Raw genomic sequence first — 20,115 nt, forward strand, 5'->3', positions numbered from 1 at the left:
TTCAACCTGGCTATGACACACCGAGGGATTTTGGTGTGCAGGCCCACTACCTGCAGCACTCCTGGGCACGTGTCGTCCAGATCCTGCCCTACACGTGCATCCTGGGATGCTCAGGCCTCCTGCTGCCCAGGTACGTTAGAGGAAGGCTTGTGGCACACAGCACTTCATGGCACGGGCTGCACTCTGTGAGTGTGCCGAGGTTTGTCTCTCCCTCTTCAGAGCAGCTACCCAAGCCATACCTGAGGCAAACTGTTTATTGATGAACACACTACAAGGAAACTGGCAGAACAGAAAAGTAATGGGTAATCCAAGTGACACACCACTGCTCAGTTACACAGTTACGCAGACCATTATGCACAGCCACGAAGCTATGAGCCGTAGATCTCAGACCCAGGGAGTCACACGCAGAACCAGCACGGGGTGCAGCTCTGTACGTCCTGAGGCGCAGGTCTGCTCCTCCACACCACGTCCGAGACCAGATGGAGAGCCTGGGCGGTGATCCCAGGAGATGTCCTCCAGTGCGTGGGTCTGCTGCCAGCTGTAGGTGACGCTGCTGCCGTCGGCACATGCCCTCTGGTCGTCTTTGGTGGGTTTTGCACCTCATCCTTCATTCAGGCCCACCTTTTTGTCACCCTCTCATTGCCTCTCCCCCACCCGAATCCCTCCTAAATAAACAGCCTGCCCCCAACTTTCTCCCCACTGGTCCCAGTTTTGCTATAGCCATACCTAAATGTATTTTTCATGACACCATTACTGAGGCAAGCACAGCCTTATACAGTGCTACAGACGGGGATACCTGCTGCAGGCAGCCCGGCTCCTCATGTCCCCCCTCGCCTGGTTGTTTTCCCACTGGGTTTATCTTCATTTAATTATTAGACACAACTACTCCACTTTAGCCTTGATCCTTCTGCAAGCTCAAACCAAGCACTAGCAAGACCTTGTCTGGCAGCTCACACACCCGAGAGCTGCAGCAGAAGTGCCTGTTTTCCACACTTCGGCCATGCACTGCTCTAGGCCGCTCGCTGCCAGGGCCGTGGCTGCACGGGGCCGCGTGCTCCAGCGGGACTTCTCACTCACAAGTCACCCCCTGGCCTGACTGACCTTCTCCAAGGACGTGCAGACCACTCTGGATGCTCGTAAGCTCAATCCCTTCCGGCTGGAAACCACCACGGCGGTTAGGACAGCAGCGTATGTGAGATGTTCACCTGGGCATGTCGGTACGCTCCTTCCTTTTGAAAGAAGCAGAGCATGTACAGAAGGATAAAGGACAATGCTGTCATAACCAGTAGCAAGTACAGGATTATGTGATCACGTGCTGCATAGCATTAGCTTTTGGTGACCCATCCGTGTAAATGTCATACCAATAATGTACAGTCAACAATTTGCTATTGGTCTCTGATTCTAACAGTTCCTTATTTTCTAGGGTGATCCATCAACTTGCAATTTGTTGTCCGCTTTCCGGTTTCTCGGCGTCCTTCTGCATGCTGTCTGGCTGTCCGAGTACCTCATCCCAGCAAGGACCGTCAGTTCGCAGACAGATGTCATTAGTCCTCTGGTCTGGAACAGAACCCAGCTTTTGAGAACAGGCACGTGAATATACACCACCAGGCATGGAGACAAGCGCGACACCTCATCCCTGTTCTACTGCAGCTACAGATGTCACGTTATCCTCCCACTGTCACACTAGAGGTGAGCCAACACATCCACAACCTGCCCTCCTACCAATTACCACGGGAGTCCCCATGCTGACTTGCTCCACTGGTGTATAACAATATCTTCCCGTGGTCCCCAACAGGTTGTACAAAAGCAGTACGTACGTTTCATTTAGTTGTGCATTTCCAGCAGTGGTTGGTGAAAATTCCCGTGTAGTATGGGATCTCCATGTATTCCCCATGAGAAAGGAGCTAAACCATTACACAGGCATCTAGCCACCAATTTGTTCTTTCAATAGCTAACAATTGAGCTTGAGTGCAATAGATGGACATGATGCTATTTAATCCTTCAGTTTGTTGTTGTTATTTTAAACTTGGTGGTTGCTTTTACCACATGCCAAATTTGGCCATCGCAGGCAATTACCACTGTTCATAGAATCATAGAATATCCCAAGTTGGAAGGGACCCATAAGGATCATCAAGTCCAACTCCTGGCACCGCACAGGTCTGCCCAAAAGTTTAGACCATGTGACTGAGTGCACAGTCCAATCGCTTCTTAAATTCAGACAGGCTTGGTGCAGTGACTGCTTCACTGGGGAGCCTGTTCCGGTGTGTGACCACCCTCTCTGTGAAGAACCTCTTCCTGATGTCCAGCCTAAATTTCTCCTGCCTCAGCTTAACACCGTTCCCACGGGTCCTGTTACTGGTGATAACAGAGAATAGGTCCCCTGCCCCTCCACTCCCCCTCGCGAGGAAGTTGTAGACTGCGATGAGGTCCCCCCTCAGCCTCCAGGCTGAAGAGGAGGCTGATGCTGTTGTTGCATCAAACAGAGGTCTGAAATTTATTACCAATTTAGAATCATAGAATGGTTTGGGTCGGAAGGGACCTTCAGCCATCACCCAGCCCAACCCTGCTGCCACGAGCAGGGACACCTCCCACTAGACCAGGTTGCCCAAAGCCCCATCCAACCTGGCACACATCCAGGGCACCCACAGCTTCTCTGGGCAACCTGTTCCAGTGCCTCATTGCACTCAATAGTAAAGAATTTCTTCCTTTTATCTAATCTCAATCTACCCTCTTTCAGTTTAAAGCCATTGCCCCTTGTCCTGTCACTACTCGGTAAGAAGTCTCTCAATCTTTCCCATTAGCTATTGAAAGGCTGCAGTAAGGTCTCCCCAGAGCCCACCCTTCTCCAGGCAGAACAACCTTGTGAACAATTTACCTTGAACATGATTCAAAACTCCCACCAGTTTCATACAATGAATCACAGAAGGGCTGAGGTTGGAAGGGTCCTCTAGAGGTCATCCTGTTCAACACCCCTGCTCAAGCAGGGCCAGTTGTCCAGGACCATCTCCAGATGGCTTTTGAGTATCTCCAAGTATGGAAACTCCACCACCACGAGGCGCACAACCTACATTTATATGAGTTACACTCTTGGATGTATTCTAGAACAGTGCATGCCTCACATGTCAATTCCCTAATTCTTTCCCCAGGTTACAGGATTAATATTAATTTTGGACCATTTCGCTTTATCTTCTCAAACTAAAATTTGTGGTTACCTATGGACAGTGTGGTTTTAGCTTTGGATATGCTCAGTGGCCAAAAGTACATCTGCACCATCTGAACAATTAGGTAACCAGGCGATGTAACTGCACCCCCTATTATTATACGGGTTGCAAAGGTACCATTTGGATCCATGCAACTTCTGTGGCTGACCCATACTGGGATCCAACGTGAATTTATTAGTTCCATCTTGTTTTTCAATCCTTGTTTTCTTACAGAGAAAAATCCATTATTTCTGAAAGGCCTGCTAACAAATGCTTATTACCAAGAAGCCAACCATTCCCATTGTCTCAGGGTCTCATACTAAGATTCCTTTGACATCTTTCATGAAGGAATTAAAGTTATTAACAGCAGTGATGTTCCATGTCTGAACTATTGCTCTTACACCTAGAAGCCTGCAATGCTTTAATGGTATTTGTGATGCTCCTTAAAACGATGATGGGCACCTCGAAGAAGATGGTTCTTGCAGAGGTTGTCTGTGCTCCACACCTGTGATCAATCCCACAGCAACATCTGTGTCTCTGAAAAAAATTCAATCTCCCTTGTTAGTTAGTTAAAAACATTCTCTTTGATTTCCTGGCAGCAAGCCCCATCTACCCATGAAGCTTCTTTCTTTGTTTCCAGCTAGTACAGTGTTTCCCCAGAACAGAGCCACTATTACCCCTGAATTTTCTCTAGGCCTTCCCCTTGGTACGGGGGGTGTGCGTTGGACCACATTTCCCAGTGGGGTTTGATTGTCATGTTTTTCTATATTGGTATTCTGTTCACAAGCTGTGTAACTCCACAGAGCTGCTTGAGCCCATGCTCTCTGCTGAGCTGACTGCTCCAGGATCGAGTTGGTGTTTGAGGCACACAATTGTTTAGCCCATTTACTGTCCATTTTTTCAATTTCTGGGCCACAGCTATATAACAGCTCACAAGGGCAATCACTGGTACCTAGCATGTTCTTTGCTCGCACGGCCCAGCACACAAACTAATACCACCAAAGTGGTATTAGCAGTAGCTGCACAGACTGCCATGGCCTCTACCCCTCTTGTTCCACCAATAGCAACAAACACAAATTGGTACAACCCCCTCTTTGATCTCTCTAAGGGGCCCACACAACCAATTTGACACTGTTCAAACTTTCCGCTTTCCCAGGGGTAGAAGACATAACCCAACACAAACTTACAATTCAGTGCAAGGGGGTTCCACCGTCCACATACCCCACATCTCTGGATTTCTACAGGAATCATGAAAACAGGGATTTTAAATCCCATTTTCTTACACCTTTGTTGTGCCTCCTGAGACTCCTTGCGACCCTTCTGAGCTTCTGCACTGTAGCAGTACTGGGAGTGGAAGAGGGGTCTCCAGCTGGAACAACTTTACATATTGCCTCTAATTTTGTTTTCACTTCCATGCCAGTACTTCACAACTCACATCACCTTTTCATCTTCTGAAGCAGCGGTACAATAAGTTTTCCCTCGGACAGATGTCCACAAACTAAGACAGGAAATTCCTTCCTAAAGTGTTTGCCCCCCCACACTTTTACCAGGATTATCTGCCCATCCAATTTATCTTCCCTTATGCACTTCTACTTCTTCTCCCCCCCCACATTTTTCCCCCCTCCTACTCCCAACATCCAGCTTGATTTACCCAGGAGCGGGGGATCCCAGTAATCTACTAATGCTGCTTTTCTGATCCCGTATCAACTAAGAAAGTGTTTGTAACCTCCCACTCCCCCTTCAACAGACACTGCACCTCCACACAGTCTCTTCCCCCTGAATACCAAGTCAGTGAGGTGGAGGTTAATCCCACTGACACCAGGGGCTGGGACTCCTAATCTTTAAGGTCCCTCAGCGATGGGTATAGTTTTCTCTTTGGGATAGAAGGAGGAGGCGACGGCTTTGTTTGCTTCAGTTTTTCCCATATCTCCTCTTGTTTCATCCCCTTTTCCTGAAGGATTTTTTTCATTTTGGCAAGTAAAACTCCCGTGGGCTGACTATCTAGCTCTCCTTCATTCACTCCCTGATTTATTAAATATCTCCAAATTATTCCTCTAGGGATGTACGTCCTTGTCTTTACCCCCACCACGTCCTTCTTTGCCTTCTCTTTTCCCTCCGCTCCCACGAGGGTCCCCAAGTTCTCTAACGTAGCCATGCACTCATGGAGGGGACGGCCAATTAAAATCGACCCCAGGCTGATGAAAAACCCCTTATGCACCTCTGGAGCACGGCAGGCCAGCACCCCTACGTCTGCCTGCTCCACATTCACCCCGAGGATGTCGAAGTCAGCAGTCACTGGCTTCTCCTGCTGCTTTAGCACCCGGAGCACCACATTCCCACACACGTAGGCTGACGCCTCCCGGACGTCTCTCCAGGGCGCCCCTTCCATGTTGTCCTTGAGAGGCTCATATTCTCCCAGATTTCTAATCACCAGCCTTAAGATCTCTCCCCCCAGTGCCTCTTCGGGGGGCAAGGCTCTGATGATCGCCCCCACCTTGGGCCAGGGCAGCCCTATGGCTGTTACCACCTGCTTTGCCGCCTCGTATGTGAAAGGGGTGTGCTGTTCTAAAGTCCAAATTCGGTTTACCCACACAGGCCATCCCTCCCTCTGTTTCTTCCAAACTTTCTCTTTTCTGGACATATCCCCCGCTCCCTGGCTTCCATCTCCCTCCGCCGGCTTTATTTTTCTGGCCCCCACCCCTTGCACCGCAGAGTTTTCCTGGTTCTCCACATTCCAGGTATCCCCATCCCACATCTCCGGGTTGCAATTTGTCTCGCTCAGAGCCGCTACCTTCCTTTGGTCCAAGCCTTTCCCGAGGGATAACAGCTTACCCAAGCACTGCACTTTCTTTCTTAACCGGGCATTATCAGCATTCTCTGCCCTGAGTTCTTCTTTCATTTTTCTTACTTGCTCGGCCTGCTCGCTTAGCAGAGCGTTATCGCAGCGCAGCTCGAGGATTTCGTTGTGGGCCACCTGCAGGTTGTTCTGCAAGGTCTTTATGCATTGCTCCTTCTCTTCTACCGTGGCTTGCAAGATACTGGCCAGATCGAACAGCAGCCACTGCAAGGCCGAGCACTTCTTTTCTCCTTTAGGATGATACGCGGCAATGTAGTTTACCCAGTGCCTTTCGGCGGCTTTGAGAGTGGGATCCTGGCCGACCACTTTGTAATCCCAAGGATCCCCCCCGTGCTCCAGCATAGCCTGCACCAACAGCCCCCTCTCCTCCTGAGTCAGAGAGCTCTCCGACTCCGGCTTCTCCTTTGACTTCGTCCCCCTGCTTAGCCATGACATCTCGGTGTCACCAGCCTGCTCGCACCCCTCGCTTGCGACAGGACGGGACAGGACAGGACAGGACAGAGGACAGGACGCTGCCTGCACCAGCACTACGAGGAAACCCCCGGACACGACCAACGCCGCCACCCACTCGCTCACTCACCACACACCGGTCCCCAGCACCCCCTCGTCCTCCTCCTCTTCCTCCACCACCAGATGGCGGCTCCGGGCTCAGCACCCCGGCTCTTTGTACCCCCGGGGCGTGGCGGTGCTGGTGCCGGGGGACACCGGGCCGCCTCAGCACCACCCCCAGCGCCTCCCCCGGGGCCGGCCGCCCGCCCTCGCTGCGCCCCCCCGGGCTGACGGACGGATCTCTCGCTGATAGAATAACGGAGCCAAATCTGGGATGTTTTATGAACAGAGAGGCCAAACCTTTACTATGTTTAGTTAAAAAGAAGTTTAGAAGCTCTCTGTGTGTTAATGATGACCCAAGGCTGGAGGATGTGTCTGAAAAGATAGGTGAGGAACTCGTGGTATGCAAGTCCTTGGATGTCTGTATGACCTAGCTTAGCATGCATGCCTAAGTTGACTATCATAGAATCATTAAGGTTGGAAAAGACCTTCAAGTTCATCTGGTCCAACCATCCCCCTACCACCAATGTCACCCCCTGAACCATGTCCCTAAGCACCACATCCAACCTTTCCTTAAACACCCCCAGCAACGAACATGGGAAGAACCTGAAAGACCACCAGCAGAAGCAAACACGCATGCTTACTTAAACGAGTTCTCGGAAATAACGTGCATATATTAATTTTTTATTTTTTATTTTTGGAAAACGAATGAATACATATGCTTTGACTGTACATAACCCCTGTAAGCCTGGACAATTCATCGCGCACACCATGTGGAGTGATCCCCTGTGCATCCGGCGCCGCAATTAAAGAATGCCTGCTCTCTAAAGAATGTCTGCTTCCTAAAAAATGGGTCTTCTCAAAAAGTCTTTGTCTTCCCAAAAACTGACAGTTTCTTTGACCGACTTTTACAGCAACTTCAGCCCCGCGCGCATCAGGCGCAGCGGGCGGTGCTCCCCGCAGAGGGGAGGTGCAAAATGGCGGCGGCACCGCCCCGTTGGGGGAGGCGCAAAATGGCGGCGGCACCGCCCCGGGGGCGGGAGGCGCCGAATGGCGGCGGCGCTGCGCTCCGGGAGGAGTAGATCGTTGCTGTCGGTCGGACTGGGGTCTCCCGGGCGTTTCGGCGCCCTCCGTGCCGCCATGCAGCACCCAACGGCGTCCTCGGCACGGGCTGGCAGCCCCGAGCGCGGCGCTGAAGCGGCGGCGGGGCTGGGGGCCGGCGGCGGTGGTGCTGGGGGCTGGCTGGGAGCGCTGCGGTTCGATAACCTGGCGCTGCGCTCGCTGCCCGTAGAGCCTTCCGAAGACAGCGCCCCGCGGGCTGTGCCCGGCGCCTGCTTCTGCCGGGTGCGCCCCACGCCGCTGCGCAACCCGCGGCTGGTGGCCATGTCGCTGCCGGCGCTGGCGCTGCTGGGGCTGGAAGCCGCCGGCCCCGCGGCCGAGATGGAGGAGCGGGAGGCCGAGGCGGCGCTGTACTTCAGCGGGAACCGGCTGCTGCCGGGCTCGGAGCCGGCCGCACACTGCTACTGCGGCCACCAGTTCGGCAGCTTCGCCGGGCAGCTGGGCGACGGAGCCGCCATGTACCTGGGCGAGGTGCTGGGCCCGCGGGGCGGCCGCTGGGAGATGCAGCTGAAGGGCGCCGGCCTCACCCCCTTCTCCCGGTAAGAGAACCCCCGGCCGGTTCTTGGGGTGCGCGGACCTGGCTGGAAAGGGGGGTGCTGCTCCCAGCCCCTGTGCACCTCGAAATGATGCGGGGGGAGGTTTTTCCCGAGCAAAACTCAGCGAAAATTCCCGGTGTGGCGGGAGCGTTGCGTCGGCTGTCAGGCTGCGGCTCCTGAGGCAGCCCGAGTGGGCTGAATCCTTTCCTAGGCGTTTCATCCAGAAAAGCCCAAAGAACAGTGTTTAAAAGGCTCAGCGGTAGCCACTTCATTAATAGGAAACTCTGAAGTGAACTTTATAAGTCGCTTGTTTCACTGGTTGCTTTCTGCTTTGCTCTTCTTGCACCGTGAACAATAAAAACAGGGTTTTGTTAGCGGACAGCTACAGTGCTTGTTTAATTTCTGCAGTGTACTGGTTAAGGACCCCAAAAGTATTGGGTAAATACTACAAAAGTTGATTTATTTTTTTTTAAAGTTTACTAGCATTGAAAGGCAGTTCTGGTCAGAATTTATTTTAGTGATGTGTTATGTAATACAGCTGTAAGTTTAAATACTGTAGGACACATTATATTTGTCCAGATTCTTATAATTTTCGGAAAGTCTCTACCGCATCTGTGAAAACAAAGCAATTAGAAAGGATATCTGTAATTAGAAAAGTTTTCTTCTATTATGTGTGGTCCTCGTAGTTAGTGTGTTTATCAAATCTGAACTCTTAGAGATCCTCAGATCTCTGAGGATCTGGTTTTCATCTCATATCTGCCACTATTTTGCTGTGTGATTTTGGGCAGAGCACTTCACAACTCAGTTTTTGTTTCTCCATGGCTAAGGGGGAAGCAGGAGTCCTCCTTCCTTTATAGCCAAAAGACTTAAGTCCTGTCACTGTCTCTTTGCAACAGACAAGCTGATGGTCGTAAAGTCCTGAGGTCAAGCATACGAGAGTTCCTGTGTAGCGAGGCCATGTTTCACCTAGGAATACCAACAACGAGGGCTGGAACCTGCGTGACATCTGACTCGGAAGTTGTTCGTGACATATTTTATGATGGAAACCCAAAAAAAGAAAGGTGTACAGTTGTTCTGAGAATAGCTTCTACGTTCCTAAGGTAGAAAGAAGCCTACTTTTTATTTTTTTACTATTCTTCTAAAATGAAGCACAAAAATATTATTTTAATTGTATTTCTGTAACAGCAGCATCTGCATGTTTCTTGTTGTTCAATCTTGTGACTTTTTTGCGAGGCTGTGGAAAGCTGCTGTTTTAGCCCAGTGGATGAGATGAGGTAGCATCTTGCACACAGGCAGGTAAACGTTAACTAGGGACTGGGGGTGTGAGTGTGGTAGAAAGTTCTGCAGATCTCGAAAGAGATTTTTCATGTTTATGCCTGCGAGGAATACGTAGATGTTGGGGATTTTTTTAGATGTTGGTAGTATTGGTAGATTATAGCTCTACCCTTACTTTCCAAGCTATTCTAATGACACAATACTTCCCAAGTTTGGGGGTATCTTGTAAAACCCTTAAGACAGTACTTTCCTTGCCTGAGAAGCATACAGAGTTCCTGTTCCAATGCAAAACAGGACTTTGGGATGGTGCGTAGTTTCTTGGGAGGCAACATCATGTTAGGGAAAAGTGAGGCATAAGGAATACACATCAATGCATGTATATCTGTGCATGTGTGTATGGAAAAACATATCATATGTACATGATGTAAAGTTTAGTATTTTAAATCGTGTTCCTGTATGTTCCCTCAGGATAAGGATTTTTCTGTAGAAGCAGTTTTAAGAAACTTTTAACGAGCTGGTCTTCAGTACTAGCTAGGGTCTTGATCTGACAGTGTATTTACATGTGGATGTATGTGCTTCCTTGCACTGAGTAACTTTGTTTCGTTAGTTTCAGTGTGAGAATTCTTCAGGTCTTTTCTCTCAGTCTGTTGAAGGATTGGTCTTAAACTCTAAAGATGATATTGCAATGACAGCAAATTTTTTACCACATGTAATATTGGATGAAGTTAATTAGATCAAATAATAGTAAAAATTAATACTAAAACGTGTTTTTGTTATTTCAACAGATTTGGTTCTTTTGAAATTTTTAAACCTACTGATGAATACACAGGACGCAAGGGTCCTAGTGTCAACCGAAATGATATTCGAATACAAATGCTCGATTATGTGATTGGCACTTTCTATCCAGAAATCCAGGAGGCTTATTCAGACAACAGTATTCAGAGGAATGCTGCTTTCTTCAAAGAGGTAAGAAAGCTAAGTTGCTCTTCAAAAATTCCTCTTTGTTCAAAAATTGAAAAAATTATCTTAGGTACTGGGGTGGGTTAATACCTTGTGTCTTCTGATTGCTTGAACTGCTCTTTTCTTTGGAGAAAACACTCTTAATACAACTATTTATTGATGAAAGCAGTGCTGATATTGACCAAACTGATAAAACAGTTAATCATTTACCTTTTTAATAGTAAGGCATGATTTCTTGGCTCTCGGTGAGCTTCCCAAAACTGTTTTTTCATTTTGCTAAGAGCATTTTAGGATGCGAGGGGGAATCCTAGCTCTGACAGTCAGGTGATGAATTAATGGTACTGAGATAGCATTTGCAAGGTTTTGTCTCATAAAATGTTGAGAATGTTGAGTCACTTCCTGTCTCTTATTTTCCAAATTATTAGAAGAAAAAAAAAAATGCTGACTGCAAGTCACTTTAACTTCATACTTTACAATTTGAATGTTTAAAGGCAGTCAAGCAGTGAGACTACTTTCCTGGTGAAGTTGCAAAACCTCCAACTTGGGGAACAGTAAGATCAAGTGAGATAAATGTATCTCAGAAATGATGTAGTGATGGGTGGTTCTGTTGTGCCCAGAGGAGAGGCTGGATGGTTTATCAGAAATGGTTTTGAAGCATTTTCAATTAATGTATACATCTAGATCTTAACAATTACTGGAGAACCATTATAAAAGTTCACCTGAAGTCAAAAGGTCACCTGAAGTTCAAATATTACTATCCAAATAGGAAGGTGATACTTATTATTCTGCTTACTGAGTATTTGTAACAGTCTAATATACTTGACGAATCTAACTAAAAACAGTTGTGATGCTTTGATATCTGAAATAATCTGTTAGTGACAGCAACATGATGCATGTTCATAGCAGAGCAATGAGGAGACAAAAGGCAGGCTTAAAATCTGACTTTCTCTAACTTGTTTGAGTTTTGAGTTTGTGCATAATTGCATTAGTTATTAAAAAGCAAGCAGTTGCTTAGTTCACCTTCGGGTGCTGAAGAGGTTAACTTTGACAGACCTTTCACATGTGAATTAATGGAGTCGATGATGACTGTAGATTGTCACAGACCACGGTCTGTACTGCTCTGTAGCTGATGGCACATTCACTTTCTGACAGCAGAAAAAAAATATGGAACTTCAGGATCTTTGCAGAAGTGTGTGTGAACAAATTGTTTTCCCCTCAGCTCCCCTTGTGTCTCACTGTCACAAGTCAGTCCCACCTCTTTCTGCCTCTAACTTCTTTCCCTGGCCCAGTTACTACTGATTTCTTGCCTCCATCTTGGCATGCTTTCCTTATTTTCCTCAGTCTCTCATCTTTTTTGCTGTGCTCCCCCAGTCTGGGTCTGTCCTAGCATTGTATTGTCATGTTTTGTCTCCTCCTTTAGTGGAGATTTTCCATAGCCATCTCCATCTGAACGGTCCCTGCTATCTTTTTTAGTAGTAGGGTAGTGCTGTCGGCTCTTCTCTAACATGCTTTTATCTTTTCTTTTTGTACTGTGGAAGAACGGGAGGAAAAAAGTACAAGTGATTGCATTTGGCAGTGCTGACCAGAAAATAACCACCATTATCTATACTTTTAAAATAATTTGTAGATGCTGTTTAAACTTGCATGAACGTGTTTTTTAAGAGAGTGCTCTTGTTTATATATACCATACTTGTTTTCTAGTATGGCTAGCAGTAGAAAAATGTGATTTAAAAAAAGCTGAAGGTCAAAGTGAATACAAACCTGTCTCCTTCTAATCAATATACCCATCTTTGAGTGGCATCCAAGCTTTAATTGCTTTCAGGTGCTCTCATTAGCTGCATTTATTTTGACCAGAACCTTGGCAGTGTGATGCCTTCATAGAAAGATACCCAGCAGTCGCAAATTGCTTTACTGCTGGAATGCTTTTATCCTGTCTGTGGCAGCCTGTATTTTTGTGGGTTTTTTCTTCCTTTTTCCTAAATTTTATGATCTTTCTGGCACAGTGCCATCGCATAGGGTGTGTCTCCCTTACTGGTTTATAATCAGTTTTGTACACATGTAGTGACTTCGAGTGCCTTCTGGCAACTGACTTCCAACTACCTGGTGAAGCAGAATTCAGGAGAAATGTGCAGAGTAACTCATATTGGAAAAGTAGAAGCCTGAGACCTCAAAGTGAACCAAAAACTTCTGTTCTAACAATCACTTACAGTTTTTACTACCTGTTAGATTACCCCACAGCAAGAATTTTCTAATTTTCCTCCTTCATCGGACTGCACATTTTTAAAAAAGAAAAGTAGAAGAATTCTGGGTTTGAAGATAGGTGCATAAAACTAACATTTCCTCTGTTAACAACATCATTTTCAAACCTTAATTAAATGCACTTGCACCACAGCCTGGAGAGAATATTCACTTCAAATTTCTGTGTGTTGATAGCTATTTTGGGAAGATAAGTGATTTTAGCTATGACAACATTTTGGTTTAAAGACTGTAGCTAATGGTTACATGAAATTGTTTATGGCAGTTCAGTAAGGTATTTGGAAATACGCAGGTTTATTTAAAAGCCACATTAGCTTCCTGAATTTTAGATTTTGTAGGGCACATCTAGTTGCATTTGACAAATGGGCTAAATTAAATAATTTTAAAATATTACTCCATTATTTTTGACAGTTGGAGCACATGAACTGATTACAGTTGAGGCTCCCACAAAAAATAACACTGAGTTAAGCAACTAAAAAGCTCTGGTAAAGCATGCGTTCAGTGAAGAATTAGATTTCAATAAAATTGCCATTCTTGGAATATGTGTTTAGCTAAAAGGGGAGCTCTTAGGTTTTTTTCCACTCTTGCCAGATTGGCGTAAGTGCTTATCAGGACTGAAGCTTGCTAGCAAAGTATCATTTTTGTCTGAACAGCCTACCTTTTTGTAAATCACTCCTACATACGAAGTAAAGCAGCAGGCTGACTTTACATTGAGTTTTGTCACATATAGTTCTTCATTTTATTTGACAGACTTTTGCTGTTTTCTCCTGTCTGTAGTTAAAGGGTCTTTAAAATAAGTAGCAAGCAAAAGAGTGTCTTTGCATGATGACTAGAGAAGGACGCAAGTCTGATGTTGGTTTACCGTATTTCTGTGTTCTGTCTCCAGTTGTGTTTTGAAGCTCTGCAACTGACTTTCAAGTTAAGTGTGGAAGGTAAAAGAGGGAACAAACAGAAATGGGAGATTTAGGAATCAGGCAGTTGATAAATGGAGGAGAGAAGCAAGCTGTCTTCAAGATATTTGTGTATGTGGCATACTGCCAGAGCCTGCTCCCATCAGAGCAGTAGAAAAATCCATTTGGACTAGCAAATGCTTGTAAATGTATGAATGCTTATACATTGTGTTGAAAAATGAAAATGTTTTTTCTTTTAGATAACGAAACGGACAGCAAGACTGGTTGCTGAATGGCAGTGTGTTGGCTTTTGCCATGGCGTGCTGAATACAGATAATATGAGCATAGTTGGACTAACTATTGACTATGGCCCTTTTGGGTTTATGGACAGGTCAGTGTGGCCTGTGGACAGTATTCAAAATGTGTGTATCAGTTTGCTATATAGAACAATCCTGCTGATGTTCACTATGGCTTTAATATATTAGCTGTCAATTAGATTTATGAACCCACTTTACAGCAAAGTAGGTTAAGCTAGTCCTATTTGTCCTGTAATTCTTCTCAACCTTGAAATATAACTGTGTTGACAACATCTCTAACTGTTAGACTGGTCTTGTAGCATGTGGGATTCCTCCAGTCTAAGGAGGATTGTTCCCTTTCAGGGCTTTTTAGTCTCCTAGAGGGCTTCACACGGTATTCGTGTCCAGATAGCAAGAAGAATGCTAACTATTTCTTCATTTGTAGATATGACCCCGAGCACATTTGCAATGGTTCTGATAATACAGGGCGCTATGCTTACAACAAGCAGCCAGAGATTTGCAAGTGGAATCTAGGGAAGCTCGCTGAAGCCTTAGTTCCAGAGCTGCCCTTGGAAATCAGCGAACTCATCCTGGAAGAGGAATATGATGCAGAATTTGAAAAACATTATTTGCAGAAGATGAGGAAGAAACTAGGGCTCATTCAGTTGGAATTAGAAGAAGATAGTAAGCTGGTGTCTGAACTTCTCGAAACCATGCATCTCACAGGTTGGTGAAGGTTGCATCAGGTTATTATTTAATAGACCATAAGTACCTTGTAACTGTACCAAACTGTAATTTTCACCCTGACCTTACAAGAAAGCAGCCTTGCATGGCTACATTGTCATCTGAGAGAAAAAAAGACTGAAGGATAACTGCATTCTTGCGAGCTGTGTGGCAGTTGTTGCCTTTTTACAGGGCGCCCCCTGTGTCATATTTGCACCCTCGCTGAGGGACCAGTATGTTTGTCTCTCTAGAGTGGCTACCCACACTGCTGCGGGGGGTTAGGAAGGACTTGTGGGACCTGTGTTCCTGCCTGTTTGTCAGTTCCATTACCCACAGAATGCACTCTTTCAGGCGGAGACTTCACAAACACTTTCTACTTGCTGAGTTCATTCTCAGTAGATTCTGATCCTTCAAGACTGGAAGATTTCCTAGAAAAGCTTGCAAGTCAGTGTGCTTCTATGGAAGAATTGAAAGTTGCTTTCAAGCCTCAGATGGATCCAAGGTAATACTGTTGTTTACTTAAATACTTTGTCCAGTGCTTTAAGTTTCATCATTACTATAATAAACTGTAATATTATTTTTTCTAGTAATATTAAATTTGGAAATTTCACTGTTAAACAGATGCATCGTGATCTACCAAAATGTAAATTCCTGTGTGTTTTGTGACTAGTGAGTACTCAGCAGTGACTTCCAGAAGGGGGCTCTTGGGCTAAGGTTGTCTGTGTTTTTGGTTTTTCTCCTTTCTTTTTCTCCACTTTCCCTGCTGACTGAGCCAATGAGCGAGTGCCAGATAGTGAAGTAGTACAGAAATATTTTATAGAAGAAATGGATTTAAACAGTAATGACTCCTGTGTGCTGCCAGTGTACTGTCCTATGTACAGTTGGCCAATAATCACGTTGAGCCAACAGAGCTCTGCGCCAAGTATAAGTGAAATGAGCGCTTTAGACTCTGCAACCTGCTTGGTACTGTCCCTGTCCCATTTGATGTTTCATGTTCTGCAGCTTAGCTGCTCTGAGTGTGTTAAAATAGGAGATTTTGTTCAACTGCTGCCCTATAAAAGCAATTGCAGCAGTTTTCTGCTTTTTGGAGCAGTGGAAAATGGAGAATGTGTTTGACCCTGTAAGTTTGTCTTTTTTTTCTTATCACAACACTTGGGAATCATGGGCTTGGGTGTGTCAGATGTGTAGATCACATGTGGATAATACGTCATGTAATTGAAAAAAAATCAGAGCACTCAGCTTCTCTCTGCTTACTAAAAGTAGGAAAATATGATTTGGATATAATTAGTTGTGTGATGCCAGAGAGTAATCACAGAATATCCTGAGCTGAAAGGGACCCACAAGGATCATCAAGTCTAGATCCTGGCTCTACACAGGACCACCCAAAAATCAGACCATGTGTTGAGAGCTTTGTCCAGACGTTTCTTGAACTCCAGCAGGGCTGGTGCTGTGACGACTGGCCTGGGGAGCCTGTCCCAGTGCCCGATCACCCTCTGGGTGAAGAGCCTTTTCCTAACACCCAGCCTGAACCTCCCTGAACCAATTTAGGTTGGTTAGATAAATAAATAAACAGAAAAACTTGTCTTGTGACTTAAATGAGGTATCTTTCCCCATATAATCTGTTCTTCTTAGTATTGGTGAGATTAGTAGGTGATGTATACATATTCTGAATGCTGTTACAGTATTAATGTTAGAAAAATACATTAAAAAAAAAAAGTATGCATTCTCTGGTGTCTTGGTACCTAGGTGTAAGGTCAAATTCCTTATTCCAAATTCCTTTCAAATTAAGGTGTTTTGATGAGAATTGTGCATCTAAATCCAATTGGTAAAGTTTCAGATCTACTGTCTGTGCATTGTATATCACAGGAATGTGAATTAAACACGCTGAAGAAGGGGGAGGGAACAGTAAACTAAGCATAGTTTGTTATAAATTTGTTTTGTGAATTATGAAGTACTGGTATTTAACTTATCCATTGAAATCGCAATTCATTGTGAATGTTTTTGTATCTACGTTATGGTTGCAAAAAGATGATTCTTGACAGGCAGCTCAACTTTAATGTGTTTTTTCCTCTTGTTCCCAGACAACTCTCAATGATGCTGATGTTGGCTCAGTCTAATCCTCAACTGTTTGCACTATTTGGAACAAAAGCTAATATAAATAAAGAATTAGAACGCATTGAACAATTCACTAAACTGCAGCAGTTAACAGCAGCTGATTTACTCAGTAGAAATAAAAGACACTGGACAGAATGGCTGGAAAAATACAAGTAAGGTTTACCAGTATTCTTAGCAGTATATTTGCTCTGTGTTTTGTTTGATAACGATGTATATGTCTCACGAAAAACACTGTCTGCAAGTATACAGACTGAGGGGCGGGGGGGGTGCAGGCAACTGAGAATGCTATTAACAACTCTAAATGTGTATCTGTGAAAGTTAAAGGATTTCTGTGTGTTTTAGTGGTGGTTTTTTTTTTCTAGATTTTGGGACGGGGGGGTGTTGTAGAAAAGAACTAGCATAAAGTCGATATTAAAAGCACTTTGAGAATGATCTTGATTCTAACAGGAGCATGATCTCAATTGTGAGCTATTAAGTGCTCGGTAACTAGAATTGGCTGGCCTCTACATGTTTTATTCTTTTGCATTTTTTCTTTCTGAAAGGAAAAAAAGTATATAATATAGAAAGCAAATAGAAGTATTCTTAATCAAAGAGTAACTGTAAAAGAAGTCAAGGCCAGAAAAAGTTCAGACTATTTTATCAGGTATAACTTAGAAGCTTAAGAGCTCAGTGTTAGCTGGAGACTTTCTATTCAGAAAATGCCTTGAAGACCATTACTTGTTTCTGACCTAATCCATGCAGCAAAACTTCTTTCCTCGCCTGGTTGGCTGTGATCTCGTTTTCCTATGGGTCAGAGAATCTTAGCAAGTATACCTGCCAGCTGGCAGATCAGGCAGTCTTAGCTGTATCAGGTCCTTTTTCTTTTATCAGAACATCAAACGTTTTAACCAACAAACAAGCACAGAAATACTTTAAAAGCCAAGTTTTTAATGTGAAGGTTTTTGCAGAGCAGTGTCACACAGACCACCAGTGTGGGGCAAGGTGTCTCAGTGTCTCTTTGGGGAATCCGCAGTGTGTGTGCTGCTTGCTTGAGCATCATCATGACCTGCTGATAGACTGTAATGCTGCTTTCAAATGATATAAGAAGTGGCATTTTTTTATTTTGTTGTTGTGCTGAGTTTTATAAACTGAGAGGATTATAGGTGATGTAATATTTAAGAACTGCAAACTACAGATCTCAAAACAAGGAAACAGGTAGACTTCTTCATGTGATTCTTGAACCAAACCAGTCGTTTCTACTTGCTTAATTTCAGAGTCCGTTTACAAAAAGAAATAGAAGGCATTAGTGATGTTGATGCCTGGAATACTGATCGTGTGAAGGTTATGAATTCCAACAATCCAAAATATATCTTGAGAAATTATATTGCCCAGAATGCCATAGAAGCAGCTGAAAATGGGGATTTCTCAGAGGTAAGACTACTGCTTAATATCTCTTTAGGTTTGCATGGATTTGTGGTGGTGCTGCTGCTGCTGAACATCAGGTGAGATTCATTCTAGCATGCTTGTAAGGGGATTGGGAATTTACTATTTGGAAGGCCTCCCTATTTGTGAGTGAGCTGTGGTTTTAATGGCTGCAGAGCAAAGAAAGGAACTGAAAATATGAATCTGAACCTGATCCTAAGACAGGACACTTAGCCATTCTGAAGACAGTGAAGACAAAGGTTTTATCTTGGGAGATGGCTGGGGATTAACTTCCTTACTGCTGAATGGTATCTTTTAGAAGCCTTGGCTTTCATCTGTGGAGATCAGCATGTGGATCCCTACTTGCAAAGTGAGGGTGAATTAATGCATTCTGAGAAGTATGACAAAAGAATTTGTACTTAAGACGTGCGTTTTAAGTTGTTTGAGCTTGAGTTCCATGCAGATACAAATTCAGCCAGGTATTACTTTCAGCTTATTTATATAGATATTGTTCATCTGTTTCATATTTGGCTTGTCTGGAATTTGCTTGTTAAATACAATATATGAATACAATATACTAAATCATTACTTGGTTTGAGGTTCTTTTGTATATCATTTTGCCTTCATTTTCTAAATTATCGTAACCATACTTTGTTTTTTTCTCTAGGTAAGAAATGTATTGAAACTCTTGGAGAATCCATTCCAAGAAACAGAAAGTTTCACAGAGGTGAAGGGAGACGCAGAAGAGGAGGAAGCAACAGCTGCAGCAGCTGCTTGTGCTCAAGCAACCAGAAGCAGACTACCATACTGCAGTAAACCTCCACTGTGGGCTTCCGAGCTCTGTGTTACATGATCTTCGTAACTGCCTTGTTTTATTTCTTGCTGTAAACTGAAGACTCTGATCCTCCTTCAGCAGTGAAGAATTCAGCAAGGCGAACGTCAAAGTGCTGTTTGTTTATAGAAACAACCCCACATTTGGATGCACCTGCAACAGTCTTCAGCTGTGCTTAATTTGGAGCAATTATGGATCATTGGAACAAACCAATAACAATCGGCAGTCTGTATACGTCACTAATATTTGTTTTTGAGACAGTCTTTGCTTTATTCATACCACACAGCAAGTAGAAAGCAATATTTTGTGTTGGAGCACACTGACTTTTGAACATCCAAATGGAGTTGTTATGTGAAGACAAAAATAGCAAGTCAGGAATCTGATCTATTTTTGTCTGATGTCTTAACTAATAGTACTTCTAACATTTATTTGCTGCTTTTTTTCTATGCAGGGACTTTCAGTCCTCTTCAATGGAGGAATAGATTCGGTGTTGCTTGTTTTAAGCCATGATTCATTTAAGTAGTTCATTTCTTGTGAACACTTAAATTGATATTTAATCTTTGTTTTTAGAGTATGTGCAAGCAGGGGATTGGGGAGGGAAATCAAATGTTTTGTTTGTTTGTTTTATTTAGGTATAATGTATAAAGAGCAGAACTAAGGGAGACTGTATATTTGCACTTGAAAATCTTGATAGACAAGTTCATTCAGGTCCTTTACATTTGCATATGATGCGTGTGTAAACATTTACTAAAATCATGGGTGCAATTTGTAAGCCAGTTGACTCAGGCAAGGTCAGTTACCCCGTTAGCATCAACGTTATATGTAAGTGACCCTATTGTCTGTGTATTCTTAATATAGCCCCCTTGTACAAAAAGCATGCAGGTGGGGTAGCTGTCTGTTCACATTGGTCAGTGGGGTCCTTCCATTCCCACTTTGGTCTTATACCACTTACTTTGCTTCCATGGTCTTTGGAAAATGTTTACGCCGAAAGATGCCATTTGGGAACATACTATTTGAGCTTGTGTAAAAGACTATAATGGATAATGGGAGGAGGATGGGAGCTGACTTGCTTGAAAATTTTGTTGATAGTCTTTTGTTGGTTTCAG

At 44.4% G+C, this 20,115-nt stretch overlaps 2 protein-coding genes across 2 annotated transcripts; one reads left to right on the forward strand and one right to left on the reverse strand.

Moving 5' to 3' along the window:
* Window positions 1–236: 236 nt before the first annotated feature.
* On the reverse strand, window positions 237–7,518 carry LOC136789719 (uncharacterized). Its single transcript, XM_066990532.1, has 2 exons — window positions 3,663–7,518; window positions 237–1,557 (listed from the first exon to the last, which is right to left on the reverse strand). The coding sequence occupies exon 1, from the start codon at window positions 6,490–6,492 to the stop codon at window positions 5,035–5,037; it is 1,458 nt and encodes a 485-aa protein (XP_066846633.1). The 5' UTR covers window positions 6,493–7,518; the 3' UTR covers window positions 237–1,557; window positions 3,663–5,034.
* Window positions 7,519–7,542: 24 nt separating this feature from the next.
* SELENOO (selenoprotein O) lies at window positions 7,543–19,392 on the forward strand. Its single transcript, XM_013188391.3, has 9 exons — window positions 7,543–8,264; window positions 9,158–9,361; window positions 10,322–10,502; window positions 13,903–14,033; window positions 14,384–14,664; window positions 15,013–15,163; window positions 16,743–16,928; window positions 18,030–18,186; window positions 18,845–19,392. The coding sequence occupies exons 1-9, from the start codon at window positions 7,657–7,659 to the stop codon at window positions 19,037–19,039; spliced, it is 2,094 nt and encodes a 697-aa protein (XP_013043845.3). The 5' UTR covers window positions 7,543–7,656; the 3' UTR covers window positions 19,040–19,392.
* Window positions 19,393–20,115: the final 723 nt, after the last annotated feature.

This window comes from Anser cygnoides, chromosome 1 (assembly GCF_040182565.1).
Source record: "Anser cygnoides isolate HZ-2024a breed goose chromosome 1, Taihu_goose_T2T_genome, whole genome shotgun sequence".
Lineage (NCBI taxonomy): Eukaryota > Metazoa > Chordata > Aves > Anseriformes > Anatidae > Anser > Anser cygnoides.